We start from the raw sequence: 20,077 nt of genomic DNA on the forward strand, positions 1-20,077 counted from the left end.
TATGATTGTTTGTATCGGTCTGGGTATTTTCTATGTATAATATGTATGTATTTAGGAAAAAAAAAATTATATATGTATTTGTATCAGTTGTCTAGAACCCATAACACAAGCTTTAGCTAGCTTAACTTGGGTCTAGATGGCGCTGTGTGAATTGTCCTGAGATTATTATTATTATTATTAAAAAAAAAACTAATAATTTGTAAGTTATATTAGGCACATGTTTCGTGAATTTGGTGAAATTTTTTAGTGAATATGACTAAAATTAACTTCGTTTATTAAATAGCTGACCCGCGTATCTCAGTCCGCATCACCCTTATTTGACATTTTTCATTATATTTCAGCCAATTTACTTGTGTGTTTTTTAAATTATCTCCTATATGTTATTTTGATGTATAAGCTAAATTGTAAAAAAAATATTCTAGTATATGTACCGTATTTATATTCATATGCATGTAGTAAAAACGGTTATTTCAATATTACAAACAGACGCTCCAATTTTATTTATATGTACAGATTATGACGAACGGACAAACTTCGTAATTCGATTTTGCCTTTTTTCTTCACATCTCTAAAAGTATCATTTACGTTGTAGTCTGGACGTGACATCTCGTGACTTGGGGCGGAATGTTCAAACATTGCGACGCTAAGATTATCTTGTAATACCCGGCTGTTTCATGAAAACTACATTATCTATACTAATTTTTTTTTTTTTTATGGATGATAATGGAATGGTGCACCCCCCTGCGCTAACGGTTTACGCTGGCGGGGCACCAGTGGAAGATGATAAGATGAGCATGAGGTCAGGTCAGTTAGCCCATCGTGACAAGCTCACCGGGAATTTGTTACGATGGTTTCCAGGGGAAACCGCGTTGAGGTCGACCTGACATTGTACATTGCTAGCAATGGGGTTATACATCCACATTACTAACAATCCCCTTTCCCCCTCTATACTAATATTACACTCTTTATTTGACGGCCTCGGTGGTCTGGTGGTTTAGGACGCTGCCTTACTTCCGATGGTCGCGGGTTCCTCGCACGGCACAAACATTTGTATTGATAAGTATGATTGTTTGTATTCTGGGTGTTTACTATAATATGTATGTATTTACGAAATGAAATATATCTATGTATTTGTATCAGTTATCTAGTACACATAACACAAGCTTTAGCTAGCTTAACTTGGGTCTAGATGGCGCTGTGTGAATTGTCCTGAGATTATTATTATTTGTACCGTATCGCGTGCCGGAAACTAAAATACCATCCTGATGATCTGGATGAATGGAGGTCATCCACAGTGCGGTTTTCTAGAATTTTTTGCCACACAATTCCACATTGTCGAATCACTTTCCAGCAGCAGATATATCTGAACCGGTACGATACTGAAACCTTCAAGAAAAGAGCTTATTCTTTCTTAAGAGGCTGTTAAAACCACAAGGTCCTAAGGGTACTATAAAACAAAACACTACACTCGTGTATATAAAGTTTATTATTCGGTTTCCAATACAGGTACAGATACAAAATATGATATGAAGTAAAATATATATGGACTTTCTATAAAACGAAACATTAGCGCGTTTTAATTTTGTTACGGCGCCATCTGTTGGCGTTGCATTTAAATGATTTTTTATTCTATTCTTTTCTTAAATAAGTAAATAAAAACAGACCAACCATATTCATACACCATCCAGACACACAAACACCCTACACTCACACGTACTCACTTGCCACCCCACTCATTATTATATTATTTCTACTAGAAAGTTCTAGATATTTTAGCTTAGCAAATTGTCTGTACTATTAGACTTAAATTTTTTACATGATAATTCGTATTCTGGTTCTTAAAGCCAGCCCAGCCCAGCCTAGTGTAGGAATCGATGCTATTGTGATTGTACTGAAACAATAATAATAATAATAATCTCAGGACAATTCACACAGTGCCATCTAGACGCAAGTTAAGCTAGCTAAAGCTGGTATTATGGGTACTAGATAACTGATACATATACATAGATTTTTTTTCTAAACAATATTATACATAGGAAATACCCAGACCGATACAAACAATCATACTCATGAATACAAATGTTTGTTCCGTGGGAGGAGGAATGCCACCGAGGTCGTCAAAATCGTCAAAAAATACAATGTTGGTAAAATAAATAAACAAACTATTATTAATTACAAAGAGGATATATTAACACCCGTCAAAGACCATCTATCTATAGTTAACAATATATGAATCTTGAACTACAATTGTCTCCAAGTATAATACGTCAAAACATGGCAGTCTCTCGACGGTGACATGCCAAGATTAATAAACTGTCATTCTGGTGGAAGCTTAGGAAATTAGAGTAGGCGAGGATCGCTGCAGTATGTACTTTGGCTATAGTAGCTACATGTAGCCAGTTATTGAAACATAAACCGTATGCAATTGACAATAATGATTATAATTCAGATAATTAAACGGAATGTAGTCTACGGTATTTGTAAATAGTACACCAATAAAATAAATAATAAAAAAAATATTGTACACTAATGTATTTCTTCATTTCTTATTTTATATTTCCAGCTAAAATAAAAAAGAAAGGAATTAAGAATAGAATAGAAATAATCTTTATTCATATAAAAGCACTTTTGAATAGTCAAGGTTTTTGATTCTACCGCTTATTCGGAATGCAGATTCATCACAAGAAGAATAAGCATTTCATTTCATTTCATTACCAAGCCTGTTCAAAACTAACGAATTTTATAATCTATAAACCGTTTTAATCTATACATATGAATAAAATTGGAGTATCCGTTTGTAATATTGAAGTAACCGTTTCTTACTACATGCATATGAATATAAATACAGTATATATACAAAAAAATAACATTTTGTTTTTATTTTGTGTTTAACAACAAAATTGTTTATTTTAGAAAATTAATGTTAAATTCCACGCAGATATAGTCAGAGTAATCTTAATGTATACATATAAATAAAATTGGAGCGTCTGTTTGTAATATTGAAATAACCGTTTATTAATACATGCATATGAATATAAATACGGTACATACACCAAAATAACATTTTTTACAATTTTTGTCTGTCTGTCTGTCTGCTTGTTCCGGCTAATCTTTGAAATGGCCGGACCGATTTTGACGGGACTTTTAATGGCAGGTGATGTAATAAGGAGTCACTTAGGCTACTTTTACTTTAGAAAAACTCTCTAATTAACTTTTTTGTTAAATTCCACGCAGTCATAGTCGCGGGTACAGCTAGTACTATAAAAAACTATTTGATGGAAGTTTTCAGATGCATAAATAAAATTCGTTTACTGTCAAGGAAATTAAATATTTTTATACTATATACAGGTTGTTTCCAATCATGTATTATGACATACATGAGTAGGCTTGCCCCCCGTACTTTATAATGAAGTATTTTACGTTATTTCAAGTAACTGTACTCTATACTTTATGTAAATAATAAAGTACACATTTTCCATGATTTGATTTCTTTGGGATTTTGAAAAGTTTAGTCGTATGTATCGTTTCATTAAACGAAATTTAAAATTATCAAATATATAGTAAAACTAGCTGTCCCGGCAAACGTTGTTTTGCCTTAATATAAAAAAAAAGTTAGGGGTGGACTATCCCTAATATTAGGGGGATGAAAAATAGATGTTGGCCGATTTTCAGACCTACTCAATACACTCAAAAAATTTCATGAGAATCGGTCAAGCCGTTTCGGCTTTATCGAACGAAAACTGTGACACGAGAATTTTATATATAAGATTATAAATAGTAAAATAGTAAAATTATTAATTGGTGCTGACTTATGCTTAAATCTTTAAAACTACGCAACGGATTTTGAAATGAATTTTTTTAGCAGATAGAGTGATTCAAGAGGAAGGTTTATATATATATAATAATAATAATAATCTCAGGACAATTCACACAGCGCTATCAAGACCCAAGTTAAGCTAGCTAAAGCTTGTGTTATGGGTACTAGATAACTGATACATATACATAGATTCTTTTTTGTAAATACGTACATATTATGCATAGAAAACACCCAGACCGATACAAACAATCATACTCATGAATACAAATGTTTGTGCCGTGCGAGGAATCGAACCCGCGACCATCGGTCGTAAAGCGGTGTGCTTGATCGCTGGACCACCGAGGTCGTCATTTAAATATAGACTTTAAAGATGCTATGCAATTATTCCGTAGAGATAAAAATTTGATACAAACTGCAAGAATCAATAAAAAATATGTTTTTAAATATAACAATAAAAAAAGATTTATTTTTGATACTATATACTTTTTTCTTATTTATAATAACCAATGTACTTTAACTGCAAAAGGTGGCAACCCTATACATGAGCGTTGTGTCGTTGACAAGCCGCAGACTTCGACATGTTCACGACATGTTCACGCGTGACCTGGACATGTTCCAGTCGTTAACACGACGGTTAATTACCGCCGCCATTGTGGTTCGGACATGTCTCTTATGTGATTCACCAATATGTGATTGCTGGATTGCATTATCATTTGGAAATAATATATATATGGACAATTCACGGAGCGCCGTTCAAACATACGCAAAAAGGGCTTGTGATATATATAGGTAACATATATCACAAGATCTTTTTACGTATGTTTAAACGGTGCTCCTTGAAGTGACAAATGATATAATTACTTAAATACATTTTTTTGTATTTACATAGGTACTAGTATATAGAAAATACATATATAATATGTATACACATATATATACATCATTATTATTACATAGTATAAAACAAAGTCGCTGTCGCTGTCTGTCCGTCCCTATGTATGCTTAAATCTTTAAAACTAAGCAAAGGTTTTTAATGAGATAATTTTAATAGATAGTGATTCGAGCGGAATGTTTATATATATAATACATGTACTCTCGTGCGAAGACGGGGCGAATAGCTAATATATGTATATATACATACTTGACGGCCTCGGTGGTCTAGTGGTTTAGCACACCGCCTTACTTCCGATGGTCGCGGGTTTGATCCACGAACATTTGTATTCATGAGTATGATTGTTTGTATCGGTCTGGGTGTTTTCTATGCATAATATGTACGTATTTACAAAAAAAAATCTATGTATTTGTATCAGTTATCTACTACCCATAACACATTATTAATTGTTTAACCAGTTGTTGTGTATCCAATATTTTTTCTATTTGATTATTTAATTGAATTAGTGCTAATCGGTAGTTTGTATTCATTCACACTTAAACTTAAATTGTAAAGTAAGAATAAAATTATTTAAAAGAGCAACACACAAGTTTCTTGCTCGTTTATCTTGTGATGAGACAGCTTTTCGAATGAGCGGTAGATTAAAAAAAATGTGATGACTATTCAAAAGTGCTTCAATGTGAGTTTATTTAAATAAATGATTTTCTATTCTATTCTATTCTAACATTAGAGAATAAAATTGGCCTTTTACGTAGAATAATTGTATACGATTTGTTTCAGTTCGGCTTAATGGCGGTATTATTACAATTTCTATTGTTATAAATTATACTTTATCGATGCCATTTACTCGTATTTTGAAACTTGAATTGTTATGCTCCTAATACTTAAATGTATATAGAAACTAGCTGTCCCAGCAATCGTTGTTTTGCCTTAAAATAAAAAAAAAAAATTAGGGGTGGACTACCCCTAACATTTAGGGATGAAAAATAGATATTGGCCGATTCTCAGACCTACTCAATACGCTCACAAAATTTCATGAGAATCGGTCAAGTCGTTTCGGAGGAGTATGGGAACGAAAACTGTGACACGAGAATTTTATATATAAGATAAAATGAAAAGATAAAATTACATGCACAATTTTGTTATACAGTTGCGGAAGGGCGGGCAGCCTAGCAGCGACTCCCGGTGAGAAGCTTCTAGAACTTCTCAGGCCCAGCACGGGGACCCCTCGACGTCACTCCACAGCGGCTTGCGCTCCTCAACCACCACGACCATCTGGATTCGTGTACTGTCCATCAGACGCTCTGCCGTACTGTCCACCATCCAGGCTAGCTCCTCCGAGGCCCATACTGAAGGTCAGTTTTGTTTTAGTGGTATATTTTGGTGCAAATTTAACCATTTATACTATATCAAGTACATAGATTTCAACTCAGAACTACAACTGTCAGAACAAGTTAGAGAGATGTGCCTAGCAGTGATTATGTATCATAATTCAGCATCTTTCCATTGTGAGAAATATTAATTTCTGTATTGACAAGTTAATTTAATATTTGACTACTATTATCATTCTGAAGTGCTTCAAATATTCGTGTAACTATATCTTCCCAAATATATGAAATTGACGAAATTAAACATTTCCCAAAGATCAAACGTTATATACTATTTTACATAAGCAAGACTTGTGTAAAATCATGAACATATATAGATTTATCTTGGCTGTCTATAAAAGATGGTTTGTAGTGATAGGACCGCCTTTTGTTAAGGGTGTTTAAGAAAATTATTCTGTTTGTCCTTATTTTTCAGTGGGCAATAAATAGTTATATAATTATAATATATTGCGTGCATAGAAGTGCCAAATTAATGAAACAAAACTTACAGGTCCTCAATCTTGCTCCTGTAACTAAATATTAAGTTAAATTGATAGGTATAACCAAAATGAATCAACCTGTATATCATATTTTTATTATAGTGTACACTTGCGGTCTTCAATATTCCTCCTGTAATGAAATATTAAGTTAAATCGATATATCCAAAATGAAGCAACCTGTATAACATATTTTAATTATAGTGTATTTGTCTGTTACGATAAAATCACTTGCGGTCTTCAATATTGCTCCTGTAACTAAATATTAAGTTAAATCGATATAACCAAAATGAAGCACCTGTATATAATATTTTTATTATAGTGCATTTATCTGTTACAATAACTTCACTTACGGTCTTGACTAGGCCCGGTTAGGGTGGTGAAATAATATCACGTTGTGGACTGTATGATTATGTATTTTAGAATATATATTACAAGTGTTAAGAGAAGTGCGTGCGGTGCCCAATGCACGGAATGGCCGAGTGAGGTGTCGCGGCAGATCGGGCTCGCTGCCGGCTCGGATGCCCCGCGGCGCCCGCAGACCCCGCAGCCGTCCACTGTCGTCGCTTGCGCGCCAACAGACTCCCGGGGTTGAAGTGATGTCTTCAATGCTCAGGAAGAGGGCAGATGCAGTTGAAGGCACGACGAATGGTGCCCTTCTTCGTCTTGAGTTCGGCCACCCTTGTGACGCCGTCCACGCCAGGGTAGATCTTTACGACCCGACCCAGGCACCACAGTAGCGGAGGTGCTGTCTTGTCCTTGATCAGGACGAGAGCTCCAAGTTTCACCTCGTCTGATGAATGGAACCATTTTGTTTTGCCTGAAGTATGGAAATGTATTCATTATGAAATCGTCTCCAGAAATGTTGTCGTATGTGCTGAATTCTACGCCATCTGTCCAGTCTCGAGAGGTTGACGTCAGTGTCAGTCACCTGTGGTTGTGGCACAGATAGGAGTGGCCGTCCAATTAGGAAGTGTGAGGGTGTAAGAGCCGAAAAATCATTAGGATCTGATGAAAGGGGGGTGAGAGGGCGACAATTTAGAACTGCTTCTATTTGAACGAGACAAGTTGTCATCTCTTCATAGGTAAAATGAGTTAATTTTAATATACGTCTTAGGTGATGTTTAAAGGACCTTACGGCAGCTTCTGCTAATGAATTAAAATGAGGAGAGTAGGCAGGCGTGAAAATAAATTCGATGCCCTGCTGTGCCGTTTCAGATGCGACATTCGAGGTACGCAAAAACCTTTGCATTTCATTGGATGCGCCAACGAAATTCGTACCGTTGTCGGATGTAATACTTCGAGGCTTACCTCGACGTGCCACAAACCGATTTAAAGCGGCCATATAAGCCTCGGTGGTGAGATCTGTGACGAGCTCCAAATGTACAGCTTTCACTGCAGAGCAAACAAAGATGCACATATACGATTTTGAAAGTTTGCTCCCGCGGCCCTTACGATTAGCTATCAATACTGGTCCAGCATAGTCAACATAACAATGTAGAAATGGGAATTCAAGTTGTGTCCTAGCTAATGGCAGCTGACCCATTATTGGCTGGACATTTTTAGCCTTATGTCTGAAACAAGTAACACATTTCTTTACAATTAATTTAGACAAATTTCTGCCTCCTAGAGGCCAGTAAGTATGACGAATGTGAGACAATAATAATTGAGGACCGGCGTGGAGTAATTTAATATGCTGCATTTGAAATATAAGTCTTGTCAATTTATGTTTGCTGCATATAACTATAGGATGTTTCATGTTAAAGTCGTAAGGGGAATTGTCAAGTCTTCCGCCCACGCGGATAATGTTATCATTATCTAAAAATGGTGTCAAAGCAAGTAGTCTACTTTTGTGTGGCAATGTCTGACCAGATTTTAGAATTTCAAATTCGTTTGGAAACATATCAATTTGTGACATATGTAAAATATAAATTAATGACTCTTGCAGTTCTCTCGTAGAGAGATTGCCGCACAACTTGTTACTATTATGTTTTAAATTATGAATAAATCTTTGTATGTATGCTACTATTCTTTGTATTTTAGTTAAGCTTGAATGATTTTCTAATAAATGTTGTATCAATAATGAATGAGTGTTATTAGATGATGAATTACTACATGATTGATTGTCACTACTAATAAAATGAGTTACTACTTCCGGCAAATCATGTTTCGTTTTGTTTGGCATTATTGGCCACTCATTTTCATTTTTAAGTAAAAACGAAGGTCCGGACCACCATAAAGGGGTAGTTCCGATAACGTCGGCCTTTACTCCACGCGAAACAAGATCCGCCGGGTTGTCCTTCGACGGTACGTAGCTCCAGGTATGACCGTATGCTTTCTTGAATTTCATGCACTCGGTTTCTAACGAAAGGATTAAGTTGGTTAGCAGGAGTTGACAACCAACCTAATACTATAGTCGAGTCACACCAGAATCTACATTTATGGATAGGTATAGTCAATGATTTTTGAACTTTGATACACAGTCTTGCACCTAACAAAGCTCCACAAAGTTCAAGCCTCGGCATTGTCGTTGGTTTAATTGGCGCTACGCGGTTTCTAGAAGCTAGAAGCTGTACACCTATAGAACCACTACCACTACACGTTCTAATGTATAGACACGTTCCATACGCCCTTTCGGACGCATCGGTAAATACGTGTACTTCGTGAATGATAGAGTCTTCATGCAAAACCCAACGAGGAATCTTTAAACTATTAAGCGAGGACATGCTATTTTGAAATGTAGACCAAAGGTTGCTGATCTCGAGAGATATTTCGTCGTCCTAGTCATATTTCTCTAACCATAAACGTTGCAGAATGATTTTAGCTTCGACTACGCACGGGCCGACGAGTCCCAGTGGGTCGAATATTTGACTTATTACTGCAAGAATATGACGTTTAGTGACCTTATTTACTAAATTAATGTTAATTCTAAAGGTGAGCAAATCCGAATCGCAATCCCAATATAAACCTAGTGTTTTAGATTGAGAAGAGATTAAATGTTGCTCAGAAAATTCTAGGGGTGTATTCATAGTGTCATGACTGTTAGTGAGTTGTGCTAAAATAGTGGGATGATTAGAACGCCACTTACGTAAGTTGAATTTAGCAGAGGAAAGAATAGACTGCACTTGTTTAGCTACTTCGATGGTTTCCGAGATTGTGCTTCCCCCACTTAAGTAATCATCAACATACATATCTCGCTGTATTGCACACTTGACTCGATTATCCTGAATGTCATCCGCCAGACTAGCTAAGCATTTAGTAGCTAAATAAGGAGCGGAAGCGGTACCATATGTAAGTGTGTTTAATGTATAAGTTTTTAGGGGTTCTTTATGGTCAAACCGGAATACAATTTTTTGAAGAGATCTTTGGTCTGGATTCAGTTCTATTGCTCTATACATCTTTTCAATGTCACTCGAAACTACATACCTATGTTGACGAAAACGTATTAAAATGGATAATAGATCGTCTTGAACTACAGGTCCCACCATCTGAATGTCATTAAGTGACGTGCCAGAACTGGTAGGAGCTGATGCATCAAATACTACGCGCAATTTGGTAGTAGCACTAGATTCACGAGTGACGCCATGATGTGGAATGAAGTGAGTGACTACGGTGTCCTCTGTTGAAGTAGTATAGTTTGAATCCAACGTCATGTGACCTAATCGTTCATACTCGCGCATAAACTCCATGTATTTATTTTTAAATGATGGATATCGTTGAAAGCGTCGTTCTAGGGACAAAAAACGAATTTTTGCTGTGTCATAAGAATGACCTATGGTACTAGGATCGTTTTTTAAAGGCATAGTAACTACAAAACGACCGTCATTTTTGCGATAAGTAGTTGTTACAAAATGCTGCTCACATATTTTTTCTTCAATAGACAAAGAGTGATAAGGTGATATATTATCAAACTCCCAAAATTTAGTAATATCTGGTGAATTTGAAATATTAACATGATTGCAAAACTGTGAGTACGAACATTCCGGTTGTTTAATCCTACCTGAAACTAACCATCCGAATTTAGTTTCACACAATGTCGGTAAGTGTTTGCCTAAATGAATTGAATTATTGCCCAGGACATCCCAAAATACTTCGGCCCCTACCAGAATGTCTACGACCGACGGAATATTAAAATTCGGGTCCGCTAACTGAAGACCTGCAGGGATAGGGACATGCCTGACATGCACAAACGAAGACGGTAAGACCTTTGTAATTTCAGGCAAAATGTGACACTCGATATCAATTTTGTAAGCACAGCATAAAGACTCTATGGTGAGGTTGCAAGACTGTGTACTTATAGATACGTGACTATTTATACCCGTTACCTTGGTGCTCGTACCGCGTTGTGACAAACCCAGTTTCTCCGACAGGCTCTGCGTAACAAAGTTCGCCGTGCTACCGTTGTCCAGCAGTAGACGTGCCGTGCACTTGTTGCCCGTAGCGTTGGTCACGTTCACCAATGCTGTGGAAAGTAGACAATGCGCAGAAGTAGCAAGCTGCATAGTATCGGCTGATAAAGCGACATCATTTGACAGAGAAGGCGATGCAGAAGGCAGAACATGATGAGATGGGATTGTACTATTTATTTCTATATGTAAAAGTGTATTATGTTTAACTTTGCAATATTTGCAATGAGTTAATTTGCAATATTTTGCGTTATGGCCTAAGCGTAAGCAATTTAGGCACACTTTATATTCTTTCGCCTTTTGAATGCGATTTTCTATAGATAAGGCCCTAAAAGATTCACAAGAATATAATGAGTGTGCTTGAGAGCAAAGTGGACATTTAATGACAGATTGTTTATTATAAGCAATTGATTTCTTATTATGAGTAATGATAGATTTATTATTATTAGTTTGATTATTTAAAGCGACAATTGAAGTACTGCAATTAATGAAATTTGACTCGACTGACTCCAATAAGTCAGCCCTTTTATTTAAAAATGTACAAAATTGTGATAAAATGGGATCGGTAGCTAATGAGTTTTTGTGTTCCTCCCAGTTACGACTAGTTGTGACGTCCAGCTTTTTTGCCATTATAAAGATGATGAGGGTATCCCAATGATTAGTGGGCTGATTTAAAGTTGTTAGTGCCCTTATATTTTTATTAATGACATCAACGAGACCCCTAAGTGACACACTTGATTCCCTCGATATCTGTTCAACATCAAACAACGCTTGAATGTGATTATTCACAAGGACACGGTTGTTGTTATATCGCTCACACAACAAGTCCCACGCAATTTTATAATGTTCCGCTTTGAAGTCTATATTTTGAATGATTGAAGCCGCGCTACCCTTAAGTGAGGCACGTAAGTAGTGGAACTTGTTGATATCGTCGATACATGCATTGTTGTGAATCAGTGAGATGTATGTGTCCCTATACTCCAACCAGGATTGATAACATCCGTCGTAGCAAGGTAGGGAAATTTTCGGCAAACGAACAAAATTCTGTTTTGTATTGAGTGCACCTGAATTAGCATCTTCAGAACCCGCCACAGACCCAGCACCGTCGCGCGAAGTCGCCAGTAGGCTGCGAGCGAGAGCCACCACACGAAAGAACTGGCGTTCGAATTCCTCACGGTCGGCCAGAGCGGACTCGGCCTCGGCGTCGTCAGAAAGCACCTCGATGTCGGTCTGTAATGCATCAAAATCGGAATACATGGCCTCGAACCTATTAAAACGCTCCTCCAAGTCCAAACGTTGCAAATGAGATATATCCGCATTACTACTGATTAAATTTAAATAATTGTTAAAAACTGTAATTTTAGACTTCATAGAACTACGTTTTTTAATTAATGTTTTAATAGAATCTGCCATATTAAAGTCTTATGAAATGCTGAAGCCGAAAGAAGGGGCCGAAGGTCGCGTACGGTCACCGACACGTTCAACTGCAAGGTCAATGCACCGTACCGGTTGTTACTAAGAGCTATGTCCGTAGCGCAAGCGCAGGTAAATGTCACGTACGGTCAATGACACGGTCGAGTGCAAGGTCGATGCACCGGACCGCCTGTTACTAGCTGCTTCTAAGCGCGCAAATTAATAGAATGCAATGTATATAGTAAGTAATGTAAGCTATACGTAACTGTGTATAAGAAAATAAGGGCAAAGCTAAATAATAAATAATTTAAAGAGGGATAGAAATGCAGTTTTGAATAGTAAAGAATGAGTTTTTCGGCAACGTTAAGAAATAAGAAAATAGTCTAATTGGAACGGACTCACTCAAATACAGTGCAATACTCCCACAAGTGACGTCGGTTCTTCTATGTAGGCTGTGCGACGACTCCACTCCACGAAGAGATACTCGAAGTCCAACTCGCGACCGTTATTCACGACGTGTCGGTCTTCAAATTTCTGACTTGCATATATACAGCTTGGCTCTGCTTAAGACGGCTTGTATACCGGTGCAGAAGGACCATTGACTAGGCCCGGTTAGGGTGGTGAAATAATATCACGTTGTGGACTGTATGATTATGTATTTTAGAATATATATTACAAGTGTTAAGAGAAGTGCGTGCGGTGCCCAATGCACGGAATGGCCGAGTGAGGTGTCGCGGCAGATCGGGCTCGCTGCCGGCTCGGATGCCCCGCGGCGCCCGCAGACCCCGCAGCCGTCCACTGTCGTCGCTTGCGCGCCAACAGTCTTCAATATTCCTCCTGTAATTAAATATTAAGTTCAATCGATATAACCAAAATGAAGCATCCTGTATATCATATTTTTATTATAGTGTATTTGTCTGTTACAATAACTTCACTTGCGGTCTTCAATATTCCTCCTGTAATAAAATATTAAGTTAAATCGATATAACCAAAATGAAGCACCCTGTATATCATATTTTTATTATAGTGTATTTGTCTGTTACGATAACATCACTTGCGGTTTTCAATATTCCTCCTGTAATGAAATATTAAGTTAAATCGATATAACCAAAATGAAGCACCCTGTATATCATATTTTTGTTACGTCTGTCTGTTACAATAACATTATCTCATCTTTGCAGCTCCAGCCTCCACCACAGATTCAACAACCCCCGGTGCAGCCTCAACCACCACCTGTACCCCAACGAACTGCCCCTGTCACGCCAGTGCCCTTACCTGTTCCTCCACCAGCTCCGCCCCGGCGTTCCTCTCCTCAACCGCCCCGGCGGGTCCCCCCTCCCACACCGCCTCGCCCCTCAACAAGCCCGGCTACAGACCCCAACGGGAATCGTCGTATTGTCACAGTTCAACCGCAACCTCGGCTGGACTGCAACAGAAATCCTCAGCCACCAGTTCCAAGAAGACCACCCCAAAAAATGCCAGATACTCCATACACTCCTGCTCCGCTGCCGCAAAACAATCAGATAATAAAACGATCGCCAAGTTCAGGGTCGAACATTAGTATCCGTCAAGACTCTAATGTGTCTTCAGATTCGTTCAGTCAGACGTCCTCTCCATCGTATACCACAAAAACAATGGAAGCTCCATTGCTGCCACATCAGCATGTGAACAAGAGTCTGAACGCGAAGATAGCAAGGGGTCTGCTGCTGAAAGAACAGCAGGAGAAGGAATCAGGGAACTCGTCCATAACGAAGAGCATGTCCACACCGGCATCGTTGCAGACAATCGTCAGGTTCCAGAATGGAAGCAACATGTCCCTACATCATCGGGTAAGGATTTTGTTACCATAATTAATCAATTATTAATGTTCTTAGAAGAAATACTTAATAGTAGGCCTGATGCTCTTTTGAGCTTGAGTTAGAGAACTGAACATCTTAACTATACATATAAATGAAATTGGAGTGTCTGTTTGTAATATTGAAATAACCGTTTTTTACTACATGCAATGCAACAATAACAAATTTTACAATTTTTGTCTGTCTATCTGTTTGTTCCCGGCTAATCTCTGAAATGGCTGGATCGATTTTGACGGGACTTTTGACAGGTATCTGATGTAATAAGGAGTAACTTAGGCTACTTTTATTTTAGAAAAATAAAGTTAAAGCGGGAACATCTAGTTAATATTATAAACTCAAAAGTTTGTGAGTATGTATGGATAATCTTTCTCGTAAAAATTACTGAACGGATTTTGGCTTTACTGTAATATATCTTATAAATCAGAATAACTCATAGACTACAAATTTTATGCGGCTGAAACCACGGGCTCAGCTAGTATTGAATATTTTGTATGATCATAGGATTTATAAAAATAAAAAAAAAATATAAAAATCAAGCTATTAAAACATCAAAATCATTTATTTATATTTAAAGGGTAAGAATCCCACATACCATCTCGTTGCCCGTCCGGCGGAGGGACGGCCTTTTGAAGATTTTTCCATAAGTTAAAAAAAAGCTACACTTAACAAGTATTCTGTAATAAAAATGGCTTCATTGAAAGTATTCAAAGTAAATAACGAAATAATTCAGTCCTAACCCCTTCAAGAAAAATGTTAGGACACTTGATCATCATCATCATCATCATCGCAGCCCAAGGCACAGCTACATCAAGCAAATTAAGCACAACAAGAGTATGATGGAAGATCCTGGAAAGTGGCAAGAGCTCCACCGACAAGAGCGTAGCTCTTAAATTATGAATTAATGAATTCCTTCAAATGACATTGTATGAGGTGGTGGAACTCGATGTAATAGATCTTTCTCCCTAAAATATGGTCGAGCGCAGTGATGGCTGGCTCATCCGTCATACTCATGAACGAGTGCTGCTTGTAGTGACTGGTCTGCTCTTATCACTACGACTGATTTAATCTTATTGTATATTTATATTTGACCCAAATAAATTAGTGCTGCTTGGTAGTTTGTATTCACACGTTACGACTTATAAATGTAAACTTACAAGGATTATTTAAAAGAGCAACACACATGTTTCTTGCTAGTTCTTCTTGTGATGAGACAGCTTTCCGAACGAGCGATAGATAAAAAAAAATTGTTATGACTATTCAAAATAGCCTAAATTAAGTTTATTTGAATAAATGATTTTCTATTCTATTCTAAATCTTTGGTTTCAGTTGAACTTTAGGTCAATAGCATTCTATTTTACATTTTAAAACACCTTGCACTTTATGTTCTCAGTAAATACCGAGTCCAAATAAAACTTAATTGAATTACAAATTGTCTTTTCACTTAGAGGGTGAATTTTTATTTAATTCTTTACATTTCTGTTCACGCATACATTTTTTATTTTAGTAATCTTAGTAATGTTATAAATGTAGAAGTTTGTCATGATGGATGTTCGGATACGTTAGATTAATCTTTCCAGAATTTTCTCTCAAAACAACTGTATGGATTAGAATTAAATTTGATGCACAGATAGATCATAATACGATGCTCTATAAGTCCTTCCGCGGGTTCGGTGTACCATCTACATTTGTCACCTATCAGAGAAACTGTAAAGGCCAGCTGCGGCCAACAACATTAGAATAGATAAAAAAAATAGCTGACCTGCTGGTAAGTGGTAACTCGATTCGTGTAACGTCCATAGAAACACTCATGTTGATAATTCCAAAGGGCTGAGATTACTCTGTTGTACCTACTCCCAGTCGTTGACTTACCTTAAAAGTCTAACACAATAAATGTTACATAACAAGTTGTGTAGGTGAGACATTCTGCCTAGAATGAAATCATACTCGTACATCTATGTTCCACACGGACATAAATGTTAATTAAGGTTATTATAATTTTGTACAATTTATTTGGAAACCATTACATAGGGTGTTACGCAAGCCTAGTATAGGAGGACTACTGCATTTGCACTGTCCCCAATAAACAGTGCACGCGGCACCAAATGCTCGATCAGCAATGAGCATCACGCCATATCCCGTCATGCCTATAGTTACATTTCATTTTTATAGAATTATATAAATCAATCATATTCTGTTCTAACATCGAACTACAAGCATTGTAATTATTATTTTATATTAATAAAATTTAAGTTAAGAAAAAGGTTGGATTTCTTTTACAACCTCCGGCTGTAGAATCTATAATTAGGGAACTGATCTGTAAATAAATAAACAATAATAATAATACCTTTGGATAATGCATACAACTTCATCTAGTCCCAAGGTAAGCAGAGCTTGTTATGGGTACCAGACAACTGATACAAATACTACCATTCTATTTGTAAATACATATGTAATATACGTAGAAAACACCCAGACAGATATAAACAATCATATTTATGGGTACAAAAATATGTACCATGCGAGAAATCGTACCCACGACCATCGAAAAGAAAGTGGTGCATCACGTAGGCCTTGAAATTATGCGATTTTATGTTACAGTGCGCTGGATCACGGAGGCCCATAAATTATAACGTTTTAGTTTTCACAAAAGTTTCAACAAATTAAATTATTTTCACATATCATGCAGACGAAGTCGCGAGCACAGCTAGTGACCAAATAAATCTGTCTAAAAATGGAGTCTCCAAAAACAGTCCATTAAATGATTAGAGAGACTTTCACCTAAAAAAACAGCAACTCCAAATGTTTACAGAAAGTGAGTAGGTACAATATTTTTTATACAATTTTATTAAAACACACAGCATCCAGCTTAAGTCCTCGTTGGCTCCATTTAGGGTTGCCAACGTTAAATTTAAAAAAACTAGGATTTGAAGTTCGAAAAACCAGGACAATTTAGTTTAAAACCAGGACTCAGTAATATACTTGTCATAATTAAAATTCAAAATATATTTATTCATGTAGATCTATTACAGACTCTTATGATATACCAAATCTACCGTCAGTTCGGAATGATTTCGAGATGAGAAGAACTGACAAGAAACTCGGCTCGTATTCTTTTCAAAAAAATGTTGTACATGTTTACAATAATACAGATTCATTTTTAAATTCAAATTTGAGAGAATAGATAATTACATTATTATATAGTGTCAATATAAACATAATAATAATAGCGATTTTGACCAGATCGTCGGTCCACCTTGCTGGAGGCCTTCCCACGCTGCGACTTTCGGTCCGTGGTCGCCACTCGAGGACTTTCTCGAGACTCGAGGGCAAACGTTGTTTTGCCATATAAATTAATAACGTTATAAAAATAGGGGTTTGTGATAGAAGGGTGAAAATTTAGGGTTGTATGTATTTTTAATGACACATAATAAAAAAATATAAATAAAAATTTTGCCTAAAAAATAGAAACTATGTTAGGGGTGGACAACCTTTATCACTTGGGGTATGAAAATAGATACTAGCCGACCCAGACCTACTGAATATGCATATAAAATTTCATAAAATCGGTCAAGCCGATTCAGAGGAGTATGGTAACTAACATTGTGACACGAGAATTTTATATAAAAGATGAGGAAATTCCATAGAAAACAATAAAAACTAAGATACGTCCTGAGAAAACAGGACGGTTGGCAACTCTAGTTCCATTTAATAAATTCTCGAGAGTGACGCACCAAGGATGTATAGTTGACGTGAATTTATGTTGTACGGATATTTAAGACCTCATTTTTTCACGGTCAGCCCTTGGATTTCTAATAATGGCCGGCGCCAAACTCGGCACAGCTGCTACTACGTATAGTCTAATTAGTTTTCATAATTATTCAATATTCAATCTTAAATATATATAACTCAAACGTGCGTCAGTCACCGGAATGGAATCTGTGCTAAGAAAACCTGTGTTACAGAATAAAATATTCAATTGAGTTTCTTGCCAGTTCTTCTCAATCTATATATATATAAGTCAAAAGTGACTGACGTAGTGATCTATCAACGCACAGTCCAAACCACTGGACGGATAGGCCTGATATTTGGCATGCAGATAGATGTTATGACGTAGGTATCCGCTAAGAAAGGATTTTGTTTAATTCTACCCCCAAGGGGATAAAATAGGGGTTGAAAGTTTGTATGAAACTTTGTCAATTTTAAACCGATCGGACTTTGCATTCATAAAGCTACTATGAGGTAGGCATCCCCTAAGAAAGGATTTTGATAAATTCCCCCGCTAAGGGCATAAAATAGGGGATGAAAGTTTGTATAAATCATCTTAGATTTTGTAGACCCTAATTTTTTACACACGCTAAACAAAAGTAAAGCCGGAAAACTACACTTATTTAATAATAATACTTACTGCTACGTGAGCGAAGCCGCTGGCTTTAAAAAGCTAGTGTATAATATTTATTTTTATAATTTTTAGGAGTCCTAACACGAATAGGTATACATAGGGACTTCTCTCGACGTTTCGACTAGGTTGCACTAGCCGTGGTCACGAGCTGGTGTAACAGCAAATGTTAATTGATATAGGTGTCGGCAATTTGTTCAAGTACCGTTGTTAGATTGGGTCCAGAGAGGTGTAGGAGAAGATAGAGAGGAGAGGAAATTTAGTTACATTTACCATATTTTTTTTTAATATTAATAATTCTGTATATGAATTTGAAAGAGTGAAATTACTTGTTTCTTCTTCTATTCTCAAATAATTAAGTTTTCATACACAACACATAATGATAATAATAATAATCTCAGGACAATTCACACAGTGCCATCTAGACCCAAGTTAAGCTAGCTAAAGTTTGTGTTATGGGTACTAGATAACTGATACATATACATAGATATTTTTTTTTTGTAAATACATATATATTATACGTAGAAAACACCCAGACCGATACAAACAATCATACTCATGAATACGAATGTTTGTTCCGTGCGAGGAATCGAACCCGCGACCATATGTCGTATGATATCGATCTTTTGTCAAATAAACTACATTTTAAGTACTTTTCGCTACGGCTTTTTTATTTTATTCCTTAGCTGCATTTATAAAGTAGATTTCACCAAAAAGAACCGTCTCTCTCGAGCTGTGTAATAACTGTTCTATAAAATAAAATATAAAATTCTATAAATGGGTTTCTGGAATGTACATTAACAAATAGTTTCACAGCTGCATTGATAAAGTACTTTTTGGTTAACAAAATAAAATCTAAACAAAAATAGCATACTCTCTGAAGCTGAGTATAATTGTACTAAAATATATATATATATATATTATACCACGAAGGTGGCATACGAGCATACGGCCTATCTGATGGTAAATGGTTACCGTAACCTATGAACGCCTGAAACACCAGGGGTGTCACATGCGCGTTGCCAACCCTTAAGAAACCTTAATATACCCTTCTTGAAAAACCCCAAGCTGTAGTCTCTCGAGAAAACCGCGGCAGGTAGTTCATTCCAGAATCTAAGTACGCAGAAGGAAGCTCCTCTAAAACCGCACTGTCCAAGACCACTTAGGTTCCAGCGTGTAGGGATAAATTCCCAGTCGATGGCGAGCAGTGCGATGGTGAAAGGTGGCCGTAGGCATCATGTCAAACAATTCATCAGAACACAGTCCGTTGTATATTCGGTAGAACACACAAAGCGTTGCGAAGTCTCGTCATCAAGCTAAGTGGTTCGATACCGTTTGAGAGATTGATCATCGACAATTCTCATAGCACGTCTCTGAACCGAGTCAAAAGGACCGAGCTGGTATCCAGGTGCTCCCGCCCAAAGATGAGAGCA

The 20,077-nt window shown here is 36.8% G+C and overlaps 2 protein-coding genes across 2 annotated transcripts in view; one reads left to right on the forward strand and one right to left on the reverse strand.

Moving 5' to 3' along the window:
* LOC131842435 (atrial natriuretic peptide-converting enzyme) overlaps positions 1–20,077 on the forward strand; it is a 121,125-nt gene that overhangs the window by 15,600 nt on the left and 85,448 nt on the right. The window contains exons 2-3 of the mRNA XM_059190967.1: positions 5,860–6,064; positions 13,574–14,221. Of these exons, the coding sequence (XP_059046950.1) occupies positions 5,860–6,064; positions 13,574–14,221 (853 nt within the window). The remainder of the gene's footprint in view (positions 1–5,859; positions 6,065–13,573; positions 14,222–20,077) is intronic.
* LOC131842417 (uncharacterized) lies at positions 7,003–12,631 on the reverse strand. The gene is made up of 2 exons (XM_059190950.1): positions 10,899–12,631; positions 7,003–7,366 (listed from the first exon to the last, which is right to left on the reverse strand). Exons 1-2 carry the CDS (start codon positions 12,390–12,392, stop codon positions 7,358–7,360), a joined length of 1,503 nt encoding a protein of 500 aa, XP_059046933.1. The 5' UTR covers positions 12,393–12,631; the 3' UTR covers positions 7,003–7,357.

This window comes from Achroia grisella, unplaced genomic scaffold (assembly GCF_030625045.1).
Source record: "Achroia grisella isolate CSIRO2021 unplaced genomic scaffold, CSIRO_AGI_Agris_v1 utg2183, whole genome shotgun sequence".
NCBI classification, from domain to species: Eukaryota; Metazoa; Arthropoda; class Insecta; order Lepidoptera; family Pyralidae; genus Achroia; species Achroia grisella.

Excerpts from the sequence above, each read along its gene's own strand:
- LOC131842417 (XM_059190950.1), bottom strand. The coding sequence starts at position 12,392 with ATGGCAGATTCTATTAAAACATTAATTAAAAAACGTAGTTCTATGAAG.